The sequence below is a fragment of the Leptinotarsa decemlineata genome, unplaced genomic scaffold, assembly GCF_025532065.1.
Source record: "Leptinotarsa decemlineata unplaced genomic scaffold, Ldec_3_MD MMD2_tig00002159_RagTag_RagTag, whole genome shotgun sequence".
Lineage (NCBI taxonomy): Eukaryota > Metazoa > Arthropoda > Insecta > Coleoptera > Chrysomelidae > Leptinotarsa > Leptinotarsa decemlineata.
In genome coordinates, this window is record NW_027412574.1 from 1,240,784 (window position 1) to 1,259,014 (window position 18,231).

Genomic DNA, 18,231 nt, shown 5'->3' on the forward strand with positions numbered 1-18,231 from the left:
CAAGAACGTCTTGATGATTCTGAGATGTTTGCTTCGATATGTGATAATGGATGAAGCATGGATCCATCACTCCACTCCGGAATCAAAACGATCGTCATCTGAGTGGAGAGTGGTGAACCTCGTCCAAAGCGCCCGAAAGCGCAACAATTAACTGGAATGGTTACGGCCTCGGTGTTTTGGAATGTGCCTGATATAATATTCATCAACTATCTTGAGAAGGGAAATACCATCAACAGTGACCATTACATAGCGTTGCTGGAGCGTTTGAAGGCCAAAATTGTAAAGAAGTGACCGCATATGGCAAAGAAAAAATGTTTGTTTCATCAAGACTACGCACCGTGTCACGAGTTAATAAAAACAATGGCAAAACTACATGAGTTGAACTTCGAATTGCTCTCACATCCACCGTATTCGCCATATTTGGCTCCCTGTCACTACTGACATATTGATTCCACACGTACAAGAGAAAAGGAAGAATTCTTCCAGAAACGCAGAACTTTCTACAAAAGAATGAAAAAACAATGATTATTTTTTTGAGTGAGAAGTCATGTGAAATTCATCTTTTGATAGAGGGCCACGTGTTCAATCATATTTACAGTGTACTCGTACTGCATTTTGAAGAGCAAAGCTTGAAACTCAGAAACCAATAATGAATTTCAATGATGAATTTGTTGATTAGGATAATTGTTAATTATGCGGTCACAGGCAGTTTTTGTATTATTATATATGTATAAATTGTACATTATATTCATTCAGAAGCTGAAATCGAACTTCCAAGCATCCGAGACTTTACAGGTGTATAATTATGGGAAGTAAAGGTTTGACGAAAATCCAAAGAGATAAGAAATTGGATTTATTGATAAATGAATATGAACTCGACGTTGTAGTTATCGAGAAATTATGATATCCCAATCTTATATTCCTGAATTGTTAAGTGAATGTTTTAAAATCAATAAATTTCTTGAGTTAGAATAACGATAACTTCTCGATTGTTCCTAGTTACCAGCTTTTCTTCCTGAAGTTTGATCGAGTCAATAGTGGTAGTAGGTTCTGTACTCCGGCACAGATGAGTAGTATGTAGGATTGAACCATGGATAGCTGAGTGGTAACGCAGAATAAGTCAAGTGGTTAATCACAGGAGCGTGAAAAGATGTAAAACCTGAAATGATGAAAAAAAAAATAATAACTTCTGAATATTTGTTCATAAAGATATATGTTTCTACTCAATAATCTACATATTGATAAAAAATGTTATCTGAGCCATCGCTATTACTTCTATATTGAATAATTTCTGAAGTTATATTTCTCTTTCTAGTTTTTTCAGAATTACCAACTAACTCTTGTCTATGTTTGTGCTTTTAGACTATCTCAAATGATGTAGTATTCAGTTCAATCTGATTTGAAAAGTTTTTCAATATCTGTTGATATCTACCAAATATCATGTAGACTACTCGATCTGAACACTAATATAAATACGGGCCGTGTATTGACAACTTCAAGTATCAATTTAGTTTTTCACTGTAATGAAATATAAGTAGTAAATCATCTGAAAGGCTCACAAATCAATATAATGGAGTGAACGGACAAGGCATATATGTATCCCAATCAATACATATAGAAAATTCAAAACTGATCCCTCTATATTTTTCTGTACCTGTGTGCGTGCTATTCTCGAAACAGACTTTCCACCAAGCATGCATGACGCCGACAAATCAGGACATTCAGTGCCACAACTACAGCCGATGTAAACAATTATACCCACAGATGTTCTAAGTTACATGGATTACCAAAGATCCGCAAACAAAACACACCCCTAAGACCAATCGTCAGCGAAATCGAATCTCCACTACATCCATTCGAAATATACCTGGCCAGCATTATGCAGCCATGAACACAGCATTTACAGTCTCATGTCACATCGTGTGTGAAATAAGTTTCAATTATACCCATCAACTAACTGAGATGTTTCGATACTTACCGTGAGGCACATTATAACGTGCAACGGTCGGTCCATGAACAACTGTCGAAGTAGTTGAAGATACCGCAGAAGCCACCGGAGCTACATTTGCCACAACTGGGGTTGCACTTTCTACTTGGGCTACGGGAGCTACCAAGGGGGCTACTACATGCGCTGATATTATCGAAGGTGTTTTTCTCACCACTGCATTGAATCCGTTGACATCGTCGGCAGTATAATCGACTGTACGACGTGTACCATCAGGATCATTCAGCGAATAAGAACCTGAAACAAATATTGATATTTTTACATATTTGATGGATGTTTTGTGAAAGTTAGTTTTTCCACAATAACAGTCACGGGACTGATAACATTGTTAACATTCAAAATACATAAGTATGATACATTCAGTGTACATACAGTAAATCTATTCATATTTTTCGCGAACACTAAAATGGTATAGCAGAAAAAAGCACCTTTTACTAACATTTGATCTCAATATGTCTTCTTTAAAGGTTTATAGTTTCGGTAAGTGGAAAAAGTATTATCTTAGAAATCAAAACAGTATTTCAATAAAGGTCTAATCTTCATCTAGTTATTTTTTTCTATTAAATTACTAGTTTCCACAAAGAATTCAGCGGTACATTATATTTCAAAAAATACTATTTTCATGAATTACTCAAAATTTTGAAAGAATTTTAATGTAATAATGCGAAATATAAGGAAGATTATATTTTATTCAGTTCCATAAGTAATATTCGAATCATCCTTCATGAATCAAACTTGACGATCGTTGTTTGGTCTTCTCAAAACACATGTAACTTTGTTATATAGGTATTGTATGAATGTGATTTTCAGAGGGATACACAATGTTAGTCATAACCTCAAGTTATCAAGTACATTTTTTACCAATTTGTTTTACAATTTTGTTGCAATGTTTTGAATTTCTTATAGATGTCTTGATAAAGGAAATAAACATTCTCGAAAGCTCGACCATATAACAAAGAGTATTCTTTAAACAACAGCCCAGTAATTTTGACTGCATCCCCAACAATATTCCGTATTTCTTCTTAACTAGTCAGTCAAGACTACCCTTCGCTTTATATATATATATATATATATATATATATATATATATATATATATATATATATATATGTATATATATATATATTTTGTTTCATATTGGTTCTATATACCTTGAACTTTATCACCACTTCTTGTTTCTACTTGACTTTTGCTGTCACCAGTAAAGGGATCATGGACATCATACCCAAAGGTATATTGTGGAATATGGTTATCTCCATTATCTACGAGATTCTGTCCTGCAGAGTCAAGAGGAACGGCAATTGCAACTGCCCAGAAAGCAATAAAGACCATAACCTGAAAAAAAATTAAACACAAAATAAAATATGCAACTGCAAGTGATGGAAACGTGCTCTAATGGTTTCTATATTAGTCAATTGTATACACTTGATGATGATGAGATTGATTGAAATTGAAAATGTTTGACGAAGTGATTTTTTTTGAAATAATTGTGAAATATTTTCCAATATCGACTATTGGGGTCATTGTCTCTATATTTCGAATTACCAATAAACTTGTTGAATCTTATTATAAGCTATAATAATAAATATGCTTTATTGTCCAAAGAGAAACAAAGTTTTGGTGAACATTGCTTTTTTGAGAAAAAAAAAACATAGTCAAGTACATGAAATCAGAGTATAAGCTAGTAGATTGATAAAAATATCTAGAGTCCTACCATAAAAATAAAAAATAAAAATTTTGAAAGTCACATTTTCTGAAAAACATTGGTTATATTTATTTTAAACAAAATAACATACCTACAATATATATATATATATATATATATATATATATATATATATATATATATATATATTGTATATATATATATATATATATATATATATATATATATATATATATATATATATATATGTCGCAGCCAACTGGTTAATAGCCGTTCAATCAAACACCTAGCCCTTTGACCGAACAACGCCATTCAATCACACGGAATACGTCGTTTAGCCGAACTGTTGACTACAACGTTCAACACTACAGCTAGACGACGCTTAGCCAACTGGTTAAATGGCAAATTAACAAGGGTACCCATTAGTTCAATATGTAATTTGAAAGAATAGGAAAACTTTTTGTAATTTCTTGGGAAATTATTCTTGGATTAAGTTTAAGAGGTGACCAAAAGTTTCTTGTTAATATGAATTAGAAACATAATAATCACGAATCCGAAAGAAAAAAGCGGCACTTGTTGGAAAAGCTCAAAATATATGTAATAGAGCCATCTATGGTTGGCTATGAATATTATCATCCTCTATTATGTAATAAAGATGTACAAAGTAATATAGTTAGTCTGTGCTGAGAACTCAACTAGAGCGTTTCATTTCAATAGGTAATGGGCCCAGATACCACGTGTTGGGTGTGAAAGAAACAATTTGATATTGCACAAGTATGTCTAGTAACTATATAGTAAATGTTCCCAAGTTAAAGGGACGTGAAAATTATAGTGATTGGGTATTCGCCGTTGAAAACTTCTTGGTGCTTGAAAGGACTTTTAAAGTGTATATCAGAAGTAGTGGTAGACGACGACGCCAAAGCAAAAGCAAAATTGGTATTCACCATCGACCCATATCTTTATATTCATGTGAAGGAAGCCCAAACAACCAAGGAACTATGGGACTATGGGAAATTCATGTTTGATGATAGCGATTTCGCGAGGAGGATCAATCTACTGCGAAGTTTAATTTCGATTCGTTTAGAAAACTGTGATTCAATGGGCAAATACGTGAATCAGATTGTTGAAAATGGGCAGAAATTACGTGGAACGAGTTTCAAAATTGACGATGAGTGGATCGGATCATTGCTATCAGCTGGTTTACCTGAAGAGTATTCCCCAATGATCATTGCTATTGAACACTCCGGTATTGCCATATCTACCGATGCCATCCGTACAAAGTTCCTCGATATGGAAGAGAGCGCCACCAGTGTGACAGGTAATGCGTTCAGCAGTAAAATTTTTGGGCGCAGACAGACAACTGTTGGAAACAATGCTGCGTCAAAGTCAAATGTCAGGAATGCCCAAATAATGATCATGCTGATTCCAAAGGAACCAAGAGACAAGCATCGTCAAATGCGTTCAGTGCCAATTTTCTGAATGATGCGTTTGTTAAATATGATTGGTATGAGGACTCTGGTGCGAGTTATCACCTTACTGCCAATGAAGAGTTATTGAGTAATGTTTCAAATAACATCATAACAAAACATATAACTGTTGCAAATAACACACAATTCACAGTGAGGTTCATCTGAAAACTGAAGTGATGAAAAAGTGTTTTAACATTACAGTTAAAAATGTACTCTATGTTCCGCGTTTGACCACAAATTTATTATCGGTTAGCCAAATGATAAGGGACTGAAATAGTGTCGAGTTCCAAGAGAATTGTTGCAGAATGTTCAACAAAGAAGGCCTATTGGTAGCAAAAGCAGATATGACAGATGGGGTTTACAAATCAAACGTTCACAAAGATAAATGTTCATTAGCTGGACCTGCAGTCTCTGGAGACGTTTGGCATCGCAGATTTGGACATATTAATAGCGAATATTTAAATAAAATGAAAAATGGAATGGTCAAAGGTATTGACTATCCTGGTACTGTTGAAATTTCCAGTCAAAACTGTATTGTTTGCTGTGAAGGTAAGCAGTCGAGATTGCCTTTTCCCCAGAAAGGCAGACGTGCTAAAGACTTACTTGAAGTAGTACATGGAGACGTTTGCGGTCCTATAAAGAACAAATCTATTGGTGGATCTGAATATTTTTTGTTATTGGGGGATAATTACAGTCGTATGGCTTTTATATACTTCCTCAAAAACAAGAATGAAGTTTTTGATTGTTTTTAAACTTTTAAAAATATGGCTGAAAATCAACAAAAGAAAAAGATAAAATTGTTCAGGTCAGACAATGGAGAGGAATTTTGCTCAAAAGAATTTGAAAATTTTCTCAAAAGCTGTGGTATAATACATCAAAAACGAATCCTCACACTCCTCAACAAAATGGCATGTCAGAGAGATTGAACAGAACTATTGTTGAGAAAGCCAAGTGTTTGTTATTTGAAGGAAATTAAGAAAAACGTTTTTGGGCTGAAGCTGCACATACAGCTATATTCACGGAATAGATCTATAGCTTCTGGAATGTCTGTGACACCTTATGAATTGTGGACCGAAGAGAAGCCAGATGTAAGCGGATTGAGAATATTCGGAAGCATAGTGATGGTTCATGTTCCAAAGGAGAATCGATTGAAATGGGACAAGAAAGCAGAAGAGCATTGTAATCTTCAGCAGAGATGTAATCTTTATGGAAAAATCAAATAACGAAGTGAGTATCAATGCTATTGAAGATATTAAAAATGATACTGGAAGGAAAATATATTCAATGGGAGAACTATCTGCAGTAAATGAAACTCTTGAAGAAGAAGTTTCCGATGATGAAACAGATGATTCTGATTTTGTTCCTGAGTGTGAAATTAATGTAGGAAGGAATGTAAGGAAATCAGAAAGAGTTCCCAAACCTGACAGATTTCATGCATATGTAACTTACCTATGTCTGGATAATAGCAATCTAGAAGATGATCCAGTTACGATCGAGGATGCACTGTCAAGGGCAGATAAGAAAAATTGGAAGCAGGCCATTGGAGAGGAGCTACAGTCGTTCGAAGATAATCAAGCTTGGGAGTTGGTGGATATACCAGAAAAGGGCACTATAGAGGAGTGTAAGTGGGTGTTCAATAGAAAAAGTGATAGTGAAAATCAAGTCCGATATCGTGCTCGGTTAGTGGCCAAAGGGTCCACTCAGAAACCAGGTATTGATTATGACGAGACGTTTTCTCCTGTTGTGAAACATTCTACTTTAAGATTATTGATTGCACTATCTGTAAAATTGGATTTAGAAATGACACATCTTGACGTAAAAACAGCTTTTCTAAATGGTGTTTTGTCTGAAAATGTTTATATGACTTTACCTGAAGGATATGAAACATTAGTTAGTGAAGTAAAGTTTTGAAATTAAAAAAGGCCATTTACGGATTGAAACAAAGCTCTAGAGCCTGGAACAAAAAGGTTGATGATTTTCTCAAATTTCTAGGTTATAAACAATCAAAAATTGAACCATGTTTATAAACAAAGATTATTGATGGATTGATCACAGTAGTTACCTTATATGTGGATGATTTTTTTATTTTTTCAAATAATATAGCAGAAACAGATATTCTTAAATCCGAGCTCAGTGGAAAATTCAAAATTAAAGACTTGGGACAAATAAAACATTGTTTTATTTGTCAGTATGTGAATCAGATATTAACAAGATTCAATATATCAAATTGTAAAACAGCTACCACACCTATGGAATCTAATGTGAACCTTAGTGATAGTGAAAATTGTACAAAAGATGTTCCATATCAAAAATTGATAGGTAGCCTTTTGTATCTCGCTGTTTTGACTAGACCGGATATTGCCTAGTCTGTTAGTTTCTTGAGTCAATTCAACAATTGTTTCGATGAAATCCATTGGAAACAAGCTATGCATATCGTACGATATTTACAGCTCACAAAGAATTATGGTTTAAAATTTGTAAAGGATAATGCAAAGTTGGAGGGCTTTGTTGATGCCGATTGGGCAAGTAATTTTATTCATCGGAAATCTTTCACAGGCTTCTGTTTTAAGCTTTCTGGTTCCGCAGTATCCTGGGAGAGTAGGAAACAAAAGACAGTCGCTTTGTCAAGCACCGAAGCTCAGTATATAGCTGTCTCGAAAGCTTCTAAAGAAGCTATTCATTTGAAAAATCTGATAAATGAATTAACTGGTGAAAATTTTTGTGTAACTTTGTATAATGACAGCCAGGGTGCTCTAAAATTAGTAGTCAATCCTATAGTAAATAAAAGATCAAAACACATTGATGTCCGCCATCATTTTATTAGAGAAGCTATTGAAAATAATTTAGTAAAGGTTAAAGTTCTTGCAAATAGCTGATATGCCTGCTGATGTTTTAACGAAAGGGTTGAGTTCAGTTTAACATTATAAATTTAGTAACATATTAGGCATTGTTGATGTGAAATAATTTTTTTCTTGAATATTTTGTGCTAGTGAGAGTGTTGGAAAAGCTCAAAATATATGTTATAACGCCATCTATGGTTGGCTGAGGATATTATCATCAGATATCATGTAATAATGATGTACAAAGTAATATAGTTAGTCTGTGCTGAGAACTCAACTAGAGCGTTTCATTTCAATAGCACTCTCCCTTATTCACAAAGTTACGGCCCTTCAAAGTTCAGAAAAGGGCAACTTTCCAACTTTCTTTTTCATAGGACAAATTATTTAAAAATACAAGTATTTATTCACCTAGCGCCGTGGTGGTGAGCGCTTCAGTTTAGGAATGTTTTCTGAACTATTTCCAAATCATTAAACTGATAGAAAAGGTACAAATTTTTTTTATTGACAACTTTTCTTTCGAATCAATGTACAATGATGTGATCTTTATTAACAAGTGCACTCTTCCATAGATGGCATCTTGATTAGGGTATATGTCATCGTCTTTTTTCACTCAAGAATTTCCTTCAGTGATATAAGTCCAGTAATGCATTATTGATTCAGTCTGTTATCTTTGATGAGACCTAAGGAGAGTCGAAACTTCGCTCTCTGATAGTGGTGGATCACAAATGACTTGTTTTTGGGCTCTGGTTCCAATACTCACTTCTGATATTTTTTTTTTGATATGGTCAAGAAGTAGCCACGAAGCCTCGTACCCAGTGAACTGGTACCATAAGAGGGTTTGTTCGCATGGAGTGCCAACAAAAATTATGGTTTCATTTCCGACTTCAATCAATTAAATCTATCAATTAAATGTGACCTGAGAAAGTGCATGAACTTATTGATATGGTTTTCCGAATAAAGTGTGTTTGACTAATATGGATATAGCTTGAATGAAGCTGTTCAACTAGCAAGTTGCATAAACCACTTGCTAGTTGAACTCTGAATTGCCTCAGAGGCAATTTCTTACGCTCAGTAAATCGTTTCTGTTCGTATTAGCAACAAACCCGTAGACTTGCAGAAGTGTAAATGAAAAAAAAAATTTTACGTATATTCGAAGTGCGGCAAAGATTTCCGTCTTCCAGAAAATGTAAAAAATCAATGGATCGTAGAAACGAAGCAGTATTATCACTTCCTATAACAATGCTAATTCTCCCTATAGAACAAAAGATTTCGACTTGTGTGTGTAATCCATCATTGTTTTGTCAAATGAGAATAATTTTTCAATGAATTTCAATGATCATAGTTAGTGTATCGAAATGGGATTCAGTATAAGTAAATTGTATGTCAAATGTTTTCCTGTCACACGGGAATGGTTCCAGTCTTGAACTTTCAAATGTAACAATCTCTACATTTTACCATTTCTATATTTCTGAGGCAATGCTGAATCAGAATGTGAAATTTCAAATATTATACCATAGTCACCTCCAATATCGCATCAAGGTCGACAGATGGAAATAAGAGGAGCTGGCAAAATTACATTTTCGTGTCTTTCTGCAATTATTTTTTGACTAGCACTTTCCCTATCGAATCTAACAATACTAATCAATTCAAGATTGAAATTACAAAATTGACAATTAGTAAGCTAGCTGATGAATGAACTGAATTGAAATAACACTTGGTTGTCAAATTCCTACTGGACAATTCCCAAACAATTGTTGCGACAAGTGTTTCGTTATACTACGTGAGCTGAAAAATCTAAGGCCAAACACATAGATGTCGCTGCTAGTCTTATTGCATTCACCGCTTTTTTCAGTCAGGACTGACCTTCAAACAATAGATCAAGAAAAATTTCGTGTTTTGATTTGACACTGCTTCTTGGTGAAAAAAAAATACCTTTCAAGCGAAGCAATAGCTTGAAAAGTGTTATAAGGCCTCCTCTTTATCAGAAACAATAATTAAACGTTGGTTTGCTAACTCCAAATGCAGCTGTAGAGACACCGATGATACAGAACGCAATGGACGTCCATATGTGGCAGTAACACCAGAAAACATTAAAAATCCACAAAATTGTTTTCAATTATTGAAAAGTGAAGTTGCTTGAGTTAGCTGACATTGTAAAGATGCCAAAAGAACGTGTTGGCTTTTTATTCCATGAGCATTTGACTATGAGAAAGCTATGTTCAAAGTGAGTGAGTGAGTGCTAACTGTTGACCAATAACAAGAGCGCCTTGATGATTCTGAGCAGTATTCGGCCATGTTTAAACATAACAAACCAGAAATTTTGCGTCGATATGTGACAGCGGCTGAAACATGGATCTATCACTTCACTTTTAAATGCAGAAGAGCTCAAACAAATATTATGTTTGAATCATCAATTAATGTTATGTATTCAAATGTGTGACATTTTTAACTGCAGCAAGAGTGAATTGAGAAATAGATCTCGAGCACCTCTATAAGCAATTTGGGATAAGGGGTCATGGTGAAACGGGTAGTTTGGAAAAAGCACGGGCAAAAAGCGCATAATATATATGGTATTTGACAGTAAAAGTGTGTTTTACTCAAAATCCTCTCCCGATCAGAGTCCGGGAGTATTAAGAGAAAAATTGAGAAGATATCACAATTATTATTCATTGCGAATTCGTCATCTGAATGGAGAGGAACTGGTGAACCTCGTCCGAAGCACCCTAATGCACAAGAATCGGCTGGAAAGGTTATGACCCTATTTGAAGAAAAAGAAAGTGCTACTTCATCAAGACATTGCACATTGTCGCAAGTCAATGAAAATGATCGCAAAATTGTATGAAATGGGATTAAAATTGCTCTCGCACATACTCTATTTGTCAGATTTGACTCCCAGCAACTACTCGCTGTTTGCACATCTAAAAAAAAAGTTCACTGGTGAGAAATTCCGCTCTAATCAAGAGCAATGTTAGAGCTGCACTGGAATGATTGTGTTGTTCTTGATGGAGACTACGTTGGTCAACTAGGCCAATTTTGAACAAAAAAAAACGCTTTTTTTTCGCAGGTCCGGAAGTTTCCAGCCTTTGTGTTAAAATAGCTTCCTGAAAACTCTTCAGGTAGCGATTTTGTGAGCTGTCCAGTGGAAATCGCACAATGAAATGTTATTCGGATGACGTATCGATTTTCATTATGTATCGGCCAATTCCATAACATATAATAAACTGAATTACCAAAACTCACAAAATAACTGATAAGTTCAACGATACAGGTACTATATAATCTAAAGAACCTGCACATTTTTATTTGATTTATTACCTTTCATTGTAAAATTTTTGATTTATACAATACAAGGGAATAACATTTTTCATAATATATGGCATTACATCAAAACTTTTTCGGTATCAAGTGGCAAAGTTAAATTGGTTCTGAAATTGGATCGCGTATCTGATGATCGATGATATGACAGATACTGCATGGTGTGAATTTTTTCCTTTAAGTTATCATTGAATGGAAAAATGGTATAAGCTTTCGTGAAGTGTTTGTAGTTTCTGTTGCATCTGTTACAAATAACACAGGTCACAGTGTTTCTGTCACATTAATACTGTGGGGCCTATCCCCATTATAAATATATAATAATTTTGTTTCAATCACATCCAGTTTTTTTGTGACAGCTTTATATTCATTTCTGACCTTATATACGTAATTTTATTTTCATTAGGTACATCGCAAATATGCAACGAAAGTGTTCTACTAACCCTTACAGTTTTGTTATGTGTGTGAAGAATCACCTTTTACATCCCAGCGTCGAAATTTCACCCCATTAATTGAACATTTCTTTTAAGAATATTTTAGATTTACAAGATAAACTCTGGGTCCCAGTTACATGTTGTGGAACGTGTGTGAGACTCCTTTTACGTTGTCTTTTATTTGAGTCAAACAAAAATAAAAGGCATTACAACGAAGTCCAAACATACTATTCAGTATCCAAACTTGTCTTCGGCCAACAGACCCATCCTACATAGTCCCGAACTGCTTGTGCCGAAGCCTCCAAATTGACCAGAAAGTCGGGATTCCAGTCCGGAAGAACTTGTTCGCATGAGGAATATGAAAATCGTGACCCAAGTTATGAACCGCAAACACAAAGTGACTTAAATGATTTAGTACGTGATTTGAATTTGTCTAAAAAACAAGCTGAGCTTTTGGGGTCTAGATTAAAGGACTGGTTTTTACTTTCAAAAGATTCTTATTTTCGACATTGTGACGATGGAATAAAAGCTTACTATTGTATAGTGAATTGTCATAATATTTATGTTGTGATAAATGTATTGAATTTTGAAGTAAATGACGATTGTTCATCGACTTTTCAAAAACTAGTTTGAAAGCAGTGTTGCTGCATAACAGAAACGAACACCCTTCATTGCCGGTTGCTCATGGTTCTGCTATGGAAGGGACTTACGAAAATATGAGATTCCTTCTTGAAAAAATTAAATACAGTGAACATGCGTGGAAAATTTGTGGCAATTTAAAAGTTATTTATTATTTGCTTGGACTACATGTTGATTACACAAAATGTTGCTGATTTATTTGCGAATGGAACAGCAGGGACAAAAACAGTCACTATTGAAATAAAATGTGGCTCAAGCGTGAGTCTTGTTTTACCACCGTTGCACTCGGTCTGATGAAAAAATTTGTAAAAGCTATGCGCAAAGATGTCAGTGGATTTTTATATCTGGAAGAGAAATTCCCAAACTCAGCGACGCGAAAATTGAAGGGAGAATATTTGTAGGCTAACAAATACGAAAACTTATGAAGGATAAGAGTTCTGAAGGAGAACTGAATGACCAGGAAAAAATCGCCTGGAAATGTTTTGTGAGTGTTGTCCAAAATTTCCTAGGAAATCATAAAGCGGAAAACACAAAGACTTAATAGAGGAACTTATAATGTCAGATGAAGCTTTGGGGTGTAATGTGTCCTAAAAAATACGTTGTTTGCCTCTCATCTAGATTTGGGTGCTGTGAGTGACGAAAAAGGGAAGAGATTCCATCAGGACATTTACTTAATAGAGAAGCGTTATCAATGGAAATGGAGCCCAGGAATGCTAGCAGATTATTGTTGGAAACTCAGGAGTGACCTACCAGAAGACAAATATTCACGAAAATCATAAATATTTATTGTACAGTAAGTAATAATTTTTCTGGGTATAGTTGATTTTTGTAATTTTCACCAAAATATATGCTTTGATGTCAAGGCAAAAACCTGTTGTGTCAATTTTTTTTCATTGATACAATATTGGTTAGTGATTCAGTGAGTAGATTCAAAGTTTGATGTAAGTTTTCATGTGACAAAAAACAGTTGAAATTTTGTTGACCAGTGTAATTTAAAAAATGAATTAACATCAGAATAAACGTTCAAACACATATTTGAGAACATATTCTGCCCAAAGTAAGAATTGATAACTTTCACCATAACTTTCAACATTGATTTTTGAAATATACTTGGATTGGCAGGCTTTCAAATATTGTACATGATTGTAATAAAACTGAATTGAAATGAAATTTGTAATTTGAAATTAAAATGAGTTTCCTTTCATTCCTATTAACAATTATTTTATTGTATTCAGGCTATTTTCCGGATTTTTTGCCGTGGTCTGCAAGTCTTTATGCCTGACGCTTCATCTAGTGCTACGGTAGACATTTTCAAAGGCTTTATTGTAACGTTGGAAATACCCGAGTTGGCACTCAGGTTCTTGTTCCTGTTGTATCCAACACATTGACTACTATTTTCGTACTGGGCGCTCTATTTATATCGTTTTTAATTGTATTCCCTGTTTGTGTTCGTGTACCTCTACCTCTAGCCAGCTCCAATGAATATTAATTATTATAGTTAAGTCACTTACTCAGAAAAAATTTCTGGATTTGCACGTATTTTAACCAATCAAACTTGGTGCAATCGTGAATACCCTAAATACCAGAGTATCTTATTTGAAAATCATTTCCAGATGTAAAAAATTAGTCGGTCAAAGGCATTGTAGCTACATGGGCGCGAAAATTTGGGAATCGGTACCAGATAGGATAAAATGCATAAGAAATAAAAATAAATTCGAAAAACAAATTGAAAACTGGATGAGAAACTGTAATGATGATATATTCCGTGAAACCATTAACTAGTGAAATTGAAACACTACATTTGCCTGTTAAATTGACAATTATTTTCAAAATTAACAGCTTCAATTTTTCCGCACAATGTTATTTGTCTATTTTTTTCTTTCCTCTATTCAACTGTCCATGCACGAGTTGATTCAATATTATACTTTGTTTTATGTTTACATCACCAAGAATGAATTGAAGGAATTTTGTATATTCAGTTCCATTTTCAATAGGACGGCTGTACCACACACAAGAAACTCTTTTGAAGTTTCTTCCGTGATGCCTTGTTTATTTTTTCTCAGTAATGTATTAGTAATAATATACTTGAATTTGTATATTATGAATTAAATAAACTTTATTATTATTATCAGTGAATTTCCGAATATGTTTTTATATCATAAGAGGTTTTTGAAATATTTTGAAAATTATATGTAAACATCTTTTTATCTCCAGTTCTGTCTGAGGTCTGAGAAATTGTAACCCAAAACTTTCATCTTCAGTTTCTAATAGTTTCAATTTGTTTCTGTTCAATTCGGCAGTGGATTTTTCTGCATTCATTCTTGAATGACTCTTTTTATTGAAATTTAAAGCTTTCAGCATAAGAGCACTCACTCACCTTGGATGACATCTCGGAAGTCGAAGAGATCTTCACCTAACTATCACAATCAAATGCTCTAGAAGCACCCGGTAGCATTGTTTATATAGGTTGGCCCTAAACAGAAGACATCTTCCATATCAGAAGGGGAGATAGGAGCAATATACAAGATACTTTAGATGTTTAATTTCATTGCACAATTCACGTATTTTGTATACTTCTTGTGCTTTCATTATATATGTTAGGAAATACAAACTACAACATGTGAGATCAGATATCTGCTGAATTGGTTTTTGAACACATTTGAAATGAAAGTAAGGTATTAAACCAAATCACCGTGTATTGTTAAATACACGGAGATATACTTTTCAAACATATTGAACAGTCATTTTTTCATGTAAGAGATCTAAGCTTTTTTGAGTCATTTTACATTTCAAAAAATGACGAAAATTAAATTTTCAATGAAAAATGGATATAGAAACGGCAAACGTTTAGTTCACCAGCAAAATATCATCCAAATTCATTCTATTCATCCCAAAGAAAAGTGCTCCTAATCGGTAATTTGTTTTATTCAATAATTTAGCTTATCAGAAAAGGAAGTGAAGAACTTCATACGTAATTATATTAATGTTTAGGAGATAAAAATTCTTCATTATCTTCAGAAATAAAATACCTGCTGAATCTTGCATGTCTTTGAGGTTTGTGTTATTTGCTATAAACTTTGAATAATTAATACTATCATAGCTACTCATTCTAGTTTGGCGATCGATATTAATAAGAAATCAATAAAAATAACATTTTGTTTTGAATGGTATGGCTAGTATATTGTTTCAATGTCGGACGATACGTCAATATTGTGAGCTACACTCTTTGTCTCATAATGAAAATTATATTTTCTTCTTAACACGCACAGTAGCTCGCGTAACGTATGAAGTTTCTACGTTCTGTAAGAGAAGATATATAATTCAATTTTCTATTTGAAGAATACCATGTACTGTCACCAGCACTGTTCATGGTGATGATGATTTGAATTCGACTGGAGGTAAACATTATCCCTGTAATAGAAATATCGGTCACAAAATATTGATGTGAAAACGTGAAAAATACAAATCTTTCGAAAATATCAGGATATGTTATCTATTAACTATCATTGCTGGAATTAAAAGAAGCTGTCAGCTTTAGTGCCGTCATGTCAGTAACGAATCCTCATGTGTTTTTGAGGAAAAAAATTGTGATAATAATGTCAGTGAAGCATTACAGTGAATCAATCAAAAAAGATTTCACAAATATAGATAGATATCATCCTATTCATTCATTTTCAAAAAAGTATAGAACTCTGTTCGATGTTGAGAACCAATCAAAAATAATGACCACTTCTTTCATAAAAAAATTCAATGAAGACTTTTTGGAGAAATATCTGAAGTAAAATTACTGTATGTGATTTTTTTTCTGATTTATACGGATCATAGTATCTTTATAGTTCTGTTCAAACCCAACCTCATCACCCTGTTAGACGATATAATGAATCAGATTGTGAAACCAAAGATAAAAATGTAGGTGTGAATTTTTTGCTGATGTATTTCATTTTGTTGTGAAAATATAGTAGAATTTTTTTAGCAAACGAAAAGCAATTTCATCAAGCAACTTCAATATTTCAAGTGATTTCGCATAGTTATCAATCTCATATATTCATTCTGATAATCAGGTATCCCTACCTATTGATCATATTACTCGAAAGTTGGAAAGCAATATCAACAATTTGAAGATATTTTTCAACTTCTTCGCCTAATTTCAACTGTAGTGAACAATAATTCGATTACTCCTATTTCCCCCACCCAATTTATTTCCTATTTTTATTCCTACGAGTTAGAGAACACGGTTCATGATCTTGGGTACACGCCTAAGAAGGTCAGCTACATTAACCTACGTCTTCGCTGTGGGCACGACCAATTTGAGAGATCTTGATGTTCATTTAAAAAAAAAATTAGATCGAAATAAATGCAAATACTGAAATTTATAGCTTCTAAATCTCTTTAATCGTTATTGATGTAATTTATTGTTGAGGTGGAATGTCAATCTCACGTGTACAATGCGTTTGGAAAAAAGCTTCTATACCTGACTATCATTGAAACTATAGCAAATAATTTGATTTCATGAGCCTAATTTATTTCATCTGTCATTGGAACTGCGTATCATTGAGACTGTTAATTTCGAAAGAAGAATAAATAGTAATTCCAATCTTTGGGAATAACAAGGAAAGAGTCACTTGTAGTTTCCACTTCAAATATTTACTTGAGTCATTGAAATTCAAGAGCGAATTACACAATTGAAGATTGAAATTTCAAAAATACTCCAATAACAAACATAGTGACAAAAACTGATCATTAAATAATATATTGAACTGAATAATTAAATTCATCCACGACCATTGTACAATGTACCCATTATACGTCTGTTTGCTCGACTTAATGAGTCATTAATCACTGCTGTCAGGTGCTTCCTTGATTCATATAATATATTGTTTTGTACATATGATTCAAATGTTTCACCAAAACATTAGGTTCAATAGTAATACTATCCCTGCGATTACAATTATTAATAACTTTAAATGAATATTTCAATAGAACTGGCCGATACTTATAATCTAACCTATTACCTACTCGTCTGCTTGATGAATGAATCTACCTGAAAAGGTCAGGTATGAATTCATCAACTAGATCAATACGGTTTTCGAAAGTATACCTGTAAATGAAAAGATTCAATAATGGCCAATTATTCAATTCAGTTTGATCTTTTATAAGATGTTGAGAGTTTTTGAATTCGTTTATTTCCATAATCTCCAACAGGTTAAGTTTCAAACCTTTCTTCTAGAAATGGAGTGGCTTGTATTCATGGTTGAACTCATGTCCCTCTGAGATTAAATGAGTGGCATATGTGGAATTTATTTTTCTATTCTGGAAACTATAGTTCTGTTCCTTTATGCGGGATTTGACCTATAGTTTGACCTATATAAAATATCGGACATGACCCACACGATAATTTATACACTCCTGATTTTTCTGAAACTGAACTTTTATCTTCGAATTGGCTAAAATTCTTTCAAAGCTTGACTGTATAACTTTTTTGATAGTAAAGAATATATTAGACCACTATCGTAATCATTGTTGACGGCTATGTGCTTTATTATATTCAGTTCTTTATTGAAATTCGCCTCTGACAAGGGTACATTAGTTTGAAGGTGATTGACAATGTTTCATGATGAATTTCACTAGTTCGGACTTCCATTGTTTACTATATAAAATTATTTGAAATCTCTGAATACAACCATTACAAGGAGAAACATCGTCTTTTGTAAAGAATTCAAGGCATTTTTCGAACTACTAGGGTCAATTGAGGTAACACAGGAAGATCAACTAATTAGTTTCGACGTGGAAAGCCTTTACACCAATGTTCCGGTCGAAGAAGCACTCCAAATCACACAGAGAAAGCTATCCGAAGACGGGAACCTGA

The 18,231-nt window shown here is 33.7% G+C and overlaps 2 protein-coding genes across 8 annotated transcripts in view; one reads left to right on the forward strand and one right to left on the reverse strand.

The window, feature by feature from the left end:
* Window positions 1-18,231, forward strand: part of dlg1 (MAGUK family member discs large 1) — an 889,881-nt gene that overhangs the window by 227,299 nt on the left and 644,351 nt on the right. The gene's annotated exons all lie outside the window — the stretch shown is intronic.
* Window positions 839-14,802, reverse strand: LOC111503151 (larval cuticle protein A2B). The gene is made up of 4 exons (XM_023157378.2): window positions 14,743-14,802; window positions 3,157-3,340; window positions 1,979-2,242; window positions 839-1,159 (listed from the first exon to the last, which is right to left on the reverse strand). The coding sequence occupies exons 1-4, from the start codon at window positions 14,752-14,754 to the stop codon at window positions 1,032-1,034; spliced, it is 588 nt and encodes a 195-aa protein (XP_023013146.1). The 5' UTR covers window positions 14,755-14,802; the 3' UTR covers window positions 839-1,031.